Here is an 11,320-nt window from a genome sequence, read left to right on the forward strand (position 1 = left end):
ATGGCTGGGCTCCTGGGGCTCCAGCTGCTCCCCATGCTCCTTGTGCTCCCCTGCAACCTGGCTGCCCAAGGTAAGCACTTCCCAACCATCCGTCCCCCCGTCCCCCACTGCACCCATCAGCGGGCCCAGCGCTCCCACCCAGCCACCCTTGCACCCCTCCCCTCCCCGCCCCAGACTCTCCTTCTGGGAAGGGGGTGCTCCCCCTTCCCGGGGATGCTGGGGATGCTGAGTGTGACCTTCCCCTGAAGCCTTGGCATCCCCTCCAGAGGGTAAGGTCCGACTTTGGACACTTTTAGACAAAAAAACAATGGGCACCAAGACGCTGATATCTGGGTGCAGAATCACCATAGTTGAATCTCTTCTTTCTCTTTACCTGAATGTCTGGGGACTTTCTCTCCTACAACCAGCAAGGCTGCCTTTGTCCTGAGAGAACATTGTCCTTCGGTTTACCTTTTGTGCGAAGTTCTGCAGTAAGAAGGAGAGATTAATTCCACAAGGTGGGATGGGGACCCGGCAGGTGAAATTCTTGTGTTCTCTCTCCCAAAAACAGCTGCAGAATTTAGTTTGTGGACAGCTGGTATTGGATTATGTTTGCACCTAGAAGCGGGTCCTGCTGGGCCTTGCTGGGCAGATGAGGGAACTTTCTGGGTGTCCCACGGACAAGCCAGGATATGCCCACCCCATGGAGCCACTGGCTTCAGGTGCCTGAAAATGGTGGAGAAACTGAGGCAGTAGGCATTGGAAAGAGACAGGGAGACAGACAGCTGCCCCCAGCCCTCGGGAGCTGTCATTTAAGAGAGGGGGAAGGTGTAGCGCCTGGGAGAGTGGTTGGAGGTCTCAGCGGACGGCCTGCCGCTGTGGAAGGAAGAGGCCCCAGCTCCGACGTGCTCCGACCCTCAGGGTGGGGAGAGGTCACAGGCTGCCCAGCCCCCTGGAGCCCCTTTGGAACTTGAGTACAGCCCAGGGTGCTGGCGCCATGAGCTGCTTCAAGGCTTCCGAAAGTTGCCTCATCCTTGACAACAGCCGGCTGTCCAGGACTTCCCTGGTGGTCCAGTGATTAAGACTCCACGCTTCCACTGCAGGGGGCACGGGTTCGATCCCTGGTCAAGGAACTAAGATTCTGTATGCCAAAAAAAAAAGAGAGAGAGAGATTAAAACCTTCTTTAAATTAAAAAACAAAAACAAAATAAAATAAAAACAGAAAAAACCCAGCGGGCTGACCCAGGGCACCTCTGCCCTGCCACCATCCCCGGCAGAGAGGTGGGTCCCTGCCCCTCTGGCCAGGCTGGTGGTGACAGTGGCAGGTCCTCCTTGCAGAGGTGTGGCAGTCCCCCGCCTACACGATCGCTTTAGAGGGGGACTCTGTCAACATCACCTGCTCCAGCCGGGGGCTCCTGCTTGGCATCTACCTGAAGCAAAGGTGGCCGAAGCTCAGCAACGTGATTTACTTTGAAAACGGGAAGGAGCCCACGGTGGACCAGCGGTTCCAGGGCCGCATCACCTTCTCAGGGCTGCAATACAACCTGACCATCAGCATGCACCACCTGCAGCTGGCCGACACCGGTGACTACGCCTGCCAGGCCATCATGAATGAGGAGGTCTGGGGCCCTGGGACGTTGGTCGTGGTGACAGGTAAGGAGTGTGCCACCCCGGGGACCACTCCACCTGCCTGCTGGCCAGCCCAGGCTCCATCGGCCCCTGTCTGAGGATCTTCCCTCTACCCTTGCTTGAGTTACCGTGAGCCCACCTCCTCCAGGAAGCCTCCTGGATTCCCACATGTACACACACTCCAGAGCCCCGACCTCGCCCTGAACCCAGAGGCTCTCGTGGACTCCCTCACCTGCCAAATGCCTCTCTCTGTTCCTTCTTCCCAGAAAAACTGCCCCAAACAGTGAACACGTGCCCGGAGACTCAGCTGATACTCTTTGCCCTCCCCACAGCCCTGGCTGTGGGCTTCTTCCTCGTCGGGCTGGGGCTGGGAGCAGTGTGTGTGCTGAGAAGGACAGAGGTCAGTGTGGACCCTCAGATGTCATCTGCATCCCTATAAGCCCGCTTCTCTCAGAGAGCAGGGAGGGAAGGAGAGTGGTTAAGCCCCAGGGAGTTGGCCACATGGGAAACCTCAGCACCCAGCCACTCCCTCTGTCAGGGTCTCCTGGAGCTCAGAGGGTTTGGACGGCAAGGTCCAAGGTGGGAGGAAACCCAAGAACTGGAGCCCCCAGCAAGGACGGGCATGGGGCCAGGAAGACACGTCCTGGTCAGACGTTTACGGGGGAGCGAGAGGAGGGTCCAGAGAGACCCTTTCGGAGAGCATGGGGATGCTGCGCGTGACTGTGAGAGTGTGCACGGGTGTACATATGCGAGTGTCAGGCCTGTGGGTGTGTGAAATCCATGTGCGATCATGGGCTGGAGGCAGGAGGGGAGGGGGCAAGAGAGACGGGCCAGGAAGTGGTCAGCTTGTCCCCGGTCCATCAGCTTTTGCCCCCACTTTCACCTAGCGCCTCCAACTCCATGTCCCCTGCAATAGCCAGACCCCTCCCTGTCCAGGGCCAGGGAGCAAGGTCACTTCCACCTCCACCTCCCTGCCGCTGCCCGCTGGCCCTGCCTCGCCCACCCTTGCCCAGGCCTGGGCAGCTCTGGAGAACTGGGGGTCTGGCCGAGGACCCGCCTAAAAAGGGTTCATGCAGGCCCCCAAATCTAAAAGCTTCCTGAGGAGAGATGCCTTGAAGATAGAGGGTGGCCCTGAGCGAGCTGCCCCCAGTGGTAGATGACAGGCTTTCTTTCAGATCCAGAAACTTTGCTGTGCGAAGGATAAGAATTTGGTGTGCGTGATCTACGAGGACATGTCCCACAGCCGCTGTAACACCATCTCCATCCCCAACCAGTACCAGTGAGCCTGGCAGGACCCCAGGCCTCCCTCTGTCCAGCAGAGCTCTGGGCAGACCATCCAACCCAGCACGGACACACAGGCAGCTCCCCACAGCAGTCAGGCTCCTGCTGCCTCCTCCAGGCAGCCCTCCTTGCCTGCCTCCCACCCTTGAGGCTGCTCCTGGCACCTTGGAGCCACCGGGAAGGAAGCTTTTCTGTCGTCCTGCTGCCCTGACCCTTCCATGGCAGAAGAGGCTGCTCTGAAGGAGGGACTTGGGCCTGGGGCAACGGGCAGCTGGGGGTGCTGGGGAGGCTGGGGACTGAGCGCTGACCCCAGCCCAGCCTTGCCAGAAATAAAGGGCTTCTCTTCTCCCCTTTCCAACTCCAGTGTCTATTTCTCAGCCAGCTTAGAGTCAAGGAGGCTCGGAGGCTTGCCTGACACCCTCCCTAGAGTCTCCAAGGACTTTGACAGCCTAAGGGACTATGTGTGAGACTTTCAGAAAGGAGGGAGGGGCACGGGGACACACACTCACTCCAGCCCCTGTTCAGGCTGGAGAAGGGACGAATCCACCAGAGTCCTCCTGGCCTCACTAGCCTCCACCACGGGGTGACGTGGGAATGGAGGAAGGGGAGCCAGCAGCTGTGGTCTGGGGTTCTCAATAGAGGGCCCCTCCCGGCGTGCGCTCATGTTGGGGTGCAATGGGACCTTGGGGAACCGACCCTGGGGAAACAGGCGCGCCCAGAGTGGATGTGAACCGTGGCTGCGTCCTCCTGGGCTCAGGGCCAAGAAACAGCAGACCATGCTGCCCACCAACTGAGATGAGATAACCCTTCCTCCACAGGGTTTGCAAAGACTGAAGTGTCATTAGCCAATGATGTTCGTTTTAGCTGGAATTCTGTCTTTGGGAAATGATCTTTGGGCATAGAAACAAGATTGCAGTGATATCCATGGCAGTGTTGCTTTCAATACAAAAATCAACAACTGAGAAATTACCTAAATGTCCAAATAAGAGAAGCGCTATATCGATGACGGTTTGCACATGCAGCAGGCATTAAAAGAGAACCATGAAGAATCTGAAACATCACACTAGGACCTTTGAAAGATGCCATAACGATACAAGCTGGTGCACAGTGTGTGTATGACCCCACATTTATAAAGCACAGATGGGTGTATGTAGTTGTTTAAACACATGACAGTACTTTTATGTCTACATGGATGACATAATGGAAGAACAAATGGGGTGTTGACACTGGTTCTGTCGCTGTGAGGTGTGTGTCACCGGGGCGGGGAGTCACTGGGACACCCTGGGCTTGGGTTGGGCAGCTCAGGATGTGATCTCAGCTGTTCTTGTGGAGGGTACCGGGACCCAAACGGGTACCAGGGGCAAAGACAAGGAACACAGCGCCCCTGTACCCCCCACCTCCTAGGGCCCTGAGGAAAGGCAGGCCACCCTACAGAGCCAAGTATACAGCAGGTGTCCACCTGTTGCCTGCTGACTTCTGGTCTCCACTCTTGTGGCCTTGGGCAAGTCCTGCCTCTCTGGGCCTCAGTTTCCCCATCTGTAAATTAGAGGAGTGGGATCCACGCTGTCTTTAAGGGCTAGACTCTGTGGTTTCCCAGTCACACTGGCCACCCTTCCCACTGCCCCGACCCTCAGCTGTCACCCTGACCCTCAGCTGTCACCGTAGCTCTGCCCTCTTCCCACCACCTGAGACGGAAGCAGACAGCGCCATCGGCCCGCCTCCAGAGGCCCTTGTCATCGGAGGCATCTCTCCACCCGACTCCATCCCAGCGACCAGAGGCTGTGCCCCTCGGTCCTCCTCCCCTCCTTGTGATCTGTGCTCGGGGCTGTGCTCCCTACTGTCCTCCCCTCTCATGATCACCCCTTAATCATCTGCTTCTCTGTCCTTTGCCAGGACGGTGATGACATGAAGGGCAGGGCTGGGTCCCTCCTCCATGTGCCCCCTGCCCCACATTGAGCACCACTGCATGCTGGGCATGTTACATACATGTAAGCACAGTGGCACTTAAATACTCCTGGCTTTGTTTCCGTTGTGACAGAGAACCTGAGTGTGGCCTGAGTCCTGATTCTCACATTCTGTGTCTGGGTCTGAGCCTCTTGGGCCTCGATTTCCTCAGTGTAAAATGGGGGCAGGGAAGTGGTCCAGTGGTTAGGACTTGGTGCTTTCACTGCCGAGGGCCCGAGTTCGATCCCTGGTCAGGGAACTAGGATCCTGCAAGCCGCATGGCACAGACAAAAAAAAAAAAAAAAAAAAATGGGGGCAGCAGCTTCCCTACCTGGGGGGGCCATGAGGACCGAGATACCTCGGTCAGCCCTCAGGGTGGCTTCCGCAGAGCAAGTGCTTCACAATCTTTGCGGGTGTGGACTGAGCCTACGGCAGCTAGAGGCAAAGGCCTTGCCGGTGGCAGCAGCCTCCATCCTCAGACCGAAGCTTTGGGGGTTCCAGTGGGGGGCTTGGAGAAACAGAGTCAGCTTGGCCCAGCTGGCCAAGCACTGGGAGCAGCAGTGGAAACATGGGCCTCTGGGCATTGGCTCCTCCTCACTCTGGCCCCCAAAGCATGGCACTGACCCTCCTGACACAGGGGCTGGCCGGGGGCAGCAGCCAATGAGGGGGGGCCGGCACAGTGGGCAGAGGGGTCGGAGGGGGGGTCTCAGCTGGCCCAGGGGTGCACCCCTCCCACTCCAGGTTGGCCTGCCCCAAATCCTGGGGCTAAACTCACTAATTAAAAGATAGTCTCAAACTGTATTTAAAAGAAAAGATTCAACACGATATTGTCTGCAAAGAACAATAGGAACAATAGGACACCACGGGTTGGAAGGAAAAGAACGGAAAACATATAAAAAGCAAACATGAACCACAAGAAAGCTGGAGTTATCAATCCTACCTTCTGGCAAAGTAGTAATACTGGCAAAGCAACAATAGAACAAAAACATATAACCAGTGTGAACCCATGAATCTAAAAACAGCAAAATACATAAGAACAGGAAGGACGTAACCACTGTGAGAAATAGATAAATCAACCAATTAAGCCTGAGATTTCAATTTGCTCCTTCAGATCTGAATCATGCTGTTAGTTAATGTGAAATCCCACACTCATCGAACAGAAAATAGACATGACTGTACACCATATGTGAAACTTTAAAAAATGATCACTTACTATCAAGAGGAGCTGAGCAAAAATAGAAGCAGGGCTTCCCTGGTGGCGCAGTGGTTGAGAGTCCGCCTGCCGATGCAGGGTTCATGGGTTCATGCCCCAGTCCGGGAAGATCCCACATGCCGCGGAGTGGCTGGGCCCGTGAGCCATGGCCGCTGAGCCTGCGCGTCCGGAGCCTGTGCTCCGCAACGGGAGAGGCCACAACAGTGAGAGGCCCAGATACCGCAAAAAAAAAAAAAAAAGAAGTAACAACAGAAACAGGGTAAATAGCCAGGACACTTTAAGATAACAGTCACGGCAGGAACAGAGAGGGGCTAAACCCTGTTTAAGTAAAAGATCAAGAGGTCATATATTTCCCATCCTTGGGGCAAGGGAGACATTGCATATGCGCAGAAAGGCTCCTTGGGGGTCAAAAAGGAGGGGGCAGCACCCCAGAATAGGTGATGCCAAGGCCGCCCACAGGCCTCTGGGCTGGAATCCATCTTGGAAAAATGTTGCACAGGGGAGAACTGCCCTATGTAAATGATTTAACCGCCTCTTTACTGTGCTCCTCTTCATTAGGGGGGACGCCCATACCCTTTTTCTCTGGGTGTGTATCTCTGCCTTGCTTCTGTCTTAACTAAACAAACTGCTTCTCTGTGTGCTCTCCCACTTGTTGTACTGTCTTTAATAGTAAACTTTGTACCTGTTTGTATAGTTTTTGCCTCCTTGAGAAATGCATTTTCTCAATGGGGGCAAGGGCCGGGGGAGTTTTGCTTCTTAGCCTCTAGCCCCTGGTGGTATAGTGGCTAGGGTTTTCATACAGGTTACCCAGGTTCAATTCCTGGGCAGGGAACTAAGATCTCGCTTCAAGCCACCTCTCACCTGCTGCCTCTCCAAGATCATTACCACATGGCCTTCTCCCTGTACCCAAATTTCTCTCTTCTTATAAGGACACCAGTCATAACGGGATTAAGGCCATTCAGGATGGTCTCCTTCTAACTTGACTACATCTGCAAAGACCCTGTCTCCATATAAGGTCCTATTCACAGGTCCTGGGTGGACATGAATTTTGGGGGGTACCATTCACCCTCAGTGCACCATCCCTCTCCCAGGTAGATAGCAAAATCTTCATAGATCTTGAAGCCACTGCACACTCATAAGTAGATCCACTAACCAACTAAATGTATCCCCAGCCCAACTTCCTCTTAGCCAGGCCCCAGAGATGCTCTGGGCCAGCCTGAGGCCACCTGACACAAAAGCACACTGGAAGGAGACAGGGGTCTGAACCACCGTGGTTACACACCTTTACCAAGTTTTACATCACACCTGACCCTCCAGGCCTTGGGAGGGGCTGGGCCTGAGTGTCAGAACCGCATAGCAAACCCGCCTGGGCCCACCGGCCGGGGTGGTTCTGGGAGATACGTCCACCCTGAGCTCCAGCTCAAGCCACCTATGCACAGCTTCTAGATGCCACAGAGTGGGTGGTCATTTCTGTACGGCAGGCGGGATGGGGCCCAGGTACTTGAGGCGCAGCACCAACCCCAGGTCGCAGGCCCGACTCAGCCCCACATCCTGAAGCTTCCCTGAGGGTCTTCTGTGGACCTCTTGGACCATCAGGCCTGAGGCCACCCCAAGCCCCTACCCCACTGAGGAACTTTCCAGCCCTGCCATACACCACATTGCTGTGGGGTCAGCTCTTGGCTCCCCAAGTAGGGGACACGCAATTACGGGGCAGTGGGTGCTCAGCCCCTGAAGAACACGCTGGCTGTGCCCTATCGATGTCCGTGTGATGTAACCAGGTTGGGGTCCAAAGGTGGAGCCAGGGGCAGTTCTTGTTCTTCTAAGTGAATAACTTTTATGTCCATCCAACAAATACTGACCGAGTGGCCATACTGCACAGAGCACAGGTCTAGGTGCTGTGGGTACAGCGGTAAACAAACTAGGGGCCCTTCCCCCAAGGAGTCAGCACTCCTAGGTGGCAGGAGAGAGATCTGGAAAGAGGCACCTGGGTGCTGGTGAGAAATACTGCAGGAGGGGGATGCGGGGAGCCAGGGGCGGGAGAGGGCGGCAATGCTCCATGGGGCCAGCCTGGGGACACCAGGGGAGGGCCTCAGCCTGACACCACGCCGAGGGTCAGGGCTGTAGATAAGTCCATCTGCTGCCCTCACTGCCCCTATGGAGGACTCTCAGGTCTGCAGGCCTGGGCGAGGGGGAAGGGTAAACACGAGGAGACCCTCCCCGACAGGCGCAGAGGTGAGCAGCCACAGAAATGTCAGTCTGTTCACAGGCACCTGTCAGCCTGGCCAGCAGAGGCTGTGGTTGCCGTGACGGGAGCTGCTGTCTGGGTGCAGGAAGGAGAGGCGAGGCCTGCGGTGCCCCCCACCAAATTCTCACTCCCCCACTGGCCTCACATCCGCCCCCAGCCCTGCTCAGTCCTGCAGCCCCCCATCCTCCCCAGCCCCCAACACCCACAAGGGCAATAGCACAAGTGGTGCCCGTATCCAGGCAACTGTCTTTCACACCTAAACCAAGGAACCAGCAGCTAATAAAATGTACCCCCTTCACCACCTTGGCAAATGAAAACCCAGAGCCCCAACATGGGCCAAGGATGCTTGTGCACCTTGCCCTGACCCCCTGCCCCTACCCAGCCACCGGGGCAGCCACAGTCCTGGTGGGTCCAGCCCTCCCCCCAGCTGGGCACTGCTCCCACCTCCTCTGGAGCCCTTGGCCAGCCCTCCCCACCTGTCCCCAGCTCCTGGAGGCTCCTTCCACCCTCCTGCCCTCCCCTCTTCCTCCTCCCCCTTCTCAGTCCTCTGGCTGAGGGATGTCACCCCTTTGCAGACTCTGAGCATTCTGCTCTCTACTGGGTGGCGTTCAGGGCCTCCTGAGCCACCCTGGTCTCCCTGGGGATGGACAGCCATGGGCAGGTGGCCTGTCTCCTCAGCCTGGAGCTCCCACAGTTCCTTGGACCTGACCCTCGACACATGCATGGCACCTGCCTCTCTCAGACTCAAGCCCTGGGCTTCAGGCATTCAGTCCTCACAAGGCCATGCCCTGCCCCACCCCCCGGGGACAAAACCAAGCCAGGGTGGGTGACTGGCCCCCACCTCAGCCCCACCCTGATGGATAGCCCAGGAAGGAGGGCTCCTTCAGGTTATTACCGAACTCAGGCTCAGCTGCTCGCCGCTCAAAAGCCAATAATTCAAGAGGCAAGTATCAATAGAAAGGAAAGTTGCTTTAATCACAAAAGCCAGCAATCTGGGGAGAAGTGGATTCATGTCCCAAGACCAACTCTGAAGATTCTGCTCAGCCATGACAGTTTTTAAAGGGGAAAAAAGGGAAAGAATCTCAGTGAAGCACTGAGGGAGGATGTTGGGTTCTGCATCATATTCTCCATTGTGTGCACGCTTCAGACATTATCTTGCCTTCGTGATCTGCTTGTAGGATTGTTAAGGGGACTATTGCAGGTAGAGAGCTAGTCATTTTTTAACTGCTCAATTCTTTTTTTTCCCCCCTTAAGATTATTTATTATTTATTTATTTTATTTTATTTTTGGCTGCATTGGGTCTCAGTCGTGGCACGTGGGATCTTTGTTGGGGCATGTGGGATATTTCGTTGCGGCGCACGGGCTCCTCTCTAGTTATGGCGGGCAGGCTCCAGGGTGCGTGGGCTCTATAGTTTGCAGCACACGGACTCTCCAGTCGAGGCACATGAGCTCAGTAGTTGTGGCGCACGGGCTTATTTGCCCCACAGCATGTGGTATCTTAGTTCCCTGACCAGGGATCGAACCCGTGCCCCCTGCATTGTAAGGCAGATTCTTTACCACTGGACCACCAGGGAAGTCCCTCACTTCATTCTTTTTATCTAGGAAACAAATCAACAGATTAGGCAAGGCATGGTGTGCATTCAGGAGAGCATAAGTCAGGAGTTTGGTTAAATTGCCTAGTGATCTTGTTCCTATAATTAGGTTCTTTTAAGGTTGGAGGGGAACAGGAATGGGCAAACAGGAAAGGGGCAAAAGAGCTGCTTTCAATTCCCCACTGTCAAACATCATTCCATTTCTATGAGATTGTGGGTGAAGGTCCATCTTCTGTAACTTCTTCATGCTGATATAAGGCACTGTATTCTTAGAGTGGAAGATGTCAACATGGGCCTGTAGTATATCTTTACTGACAATTTTTTTTTCTTTTTTCTTTTGTGCGGTACGCAGGCCTCTCACTGTTGTGGCCTCTCCCGTTGCGGAGCACAGGCTTCAGACGTGCAGGCTCAGCGGCCATGGCTCACGGGCCCAGCCGCTCCACGGCATGTGGGATCTTCCCGGACCGGGGCACGAACCCGTGTCCCCTGCATCAGCGGGCGGACTCAACCACTGTGCCACCAGGGAAGCCCCTTTACTGACAATTTTAATTGCCTGCTTTCATGTATGGGCAGAGCAAGCTACAGGTATTTTGATGCCCTCAAAGATATAGATTATTATGAGCAATAATATTAATCCCATTCTCTTGAGGCCAGTTCTTGGAATTCTGCCAGCCGTAGATTCAGTACTGCTCAAGTTGGAGCAGCTTCTCTCATGGCTGCAGTCTGGTCATCATAGCAAGAAGTTCCAGGCTATTCTCAGCATGTCCAGAGAACGACTACCTTGACCTCAGAGTCTTCTACCTGCCTCCCCCCCCACACACACACCTTCTGCCCGAGTGGGTCTCTCTTCACCTGGGCTTGAGGCTTTGGTCTTCACACACCAGAGGTGGGGGGTCTCCTGGGAGACCAGGCAGAGGCTGGGAAGATCCCCTGCCCAGCCTCCCATCTCTTTGTGTCCCTGCCAAGGGGCTGTCACTTGCCAAGCTACAGGGCTGGAGAACAGTGGTCAGCCCCCCAAATTGGCTGTGGTCCTATGATCCTCTAGCCATGGTGTCCTGGGGACTCACTGTTGCCCCTCACTCAGACCTCATCCGCATCATCAGAAAGAACATCTGGTCCTGGTCACTGAGCTTGGGAGGGCTCTCTTGTGACATGGTCGGTCACATCTTCTTGTCTGTAGTCGGGCCACTTAGAAGGGGGGCTCCCTCTCTCATCCCCTCCCAGGACATTGTATGTCCCCAGGTCAACCTCAAGCATGCTGGACCGCTGCCTGGACCCCTTTGTCCGTTCCAGCGCCAGGGCTCCAAGACCCGCCAGCTTGCACTGCCCCTCCCGACTCATCCGTTTCTCTTCTGGTTCCCTGCTGCTGTCACCTCCTCCCTCTTCACCCAGAGAGCCTGCTCTGAGCTCAGATCTGCCCCCAAGATGTCCCCATTT

General features: G+C 55.5%; 1 protein-coding gene across 1 annotated transcript; it reads left to right on the forward strand.

Annotated features, from left to right (window-relative positions):
- CD7 (CD7 molecule) lies at positions 1-2,891 on the forward strand. Its single transcript, XM_060082589.1, has 4 exons — positions 1-70; positions 1,318-1,632; positions 1,875-2,008; positions 2,784-2,891. The coding sequence occupies exons 1-4, from the start codon at positions 1-3 to the stop codon at positions 2,889-2,891; spliced, it is 627 nt and encodes a 208-aa protein (XP_059938572.1).
- The last annotated feature ends 8,429 nt before the right edge of the window (positions 2,892-11,320 follow it).

Source organism: Mesoplodon densirostris, chromosome 18 (genome assembly GCF_025265405.1).
Source record: "Mesoplodon densirostris isolate mMesDen1 chromosome 18, mMesDen1 primary haplotype, whole genome shotgun sequence".
In the NCBI taxonomy this organism is placed as follows: domain Eukaryota; kingdom Metazoa; phylum Chordata; class Mammalia; order Artiodactyla; family Ziphiidae; genus Mesoplodon; species Mesoplodon densirostris.

Bases quoted from the DNA above. Each gene is read 5' to 3' on its own strand.
- CD7 (XM_060082589.1), top strand. From the start codon at position 1: ATGGCTGGGCTCCTGGGGCTCCAGCTGCTCCCCATGCTCCTTGTGCTC. The intron at 1,633-1,874 runs GTAAGGAGTGTG...CCTTCTTCCCAG, and splicing joins GACGTTGGTCGTGGTGACAG to AAAAACTGCCCCAAACAGTG. The intron at 2,009-2,783 runs GTCAGTGTGGAC...GCTTTCTTTCAG, and splicing joins GTGTGCTGAGAAGGACAGAG to ATCCAGAAACTTTGCTGTGC.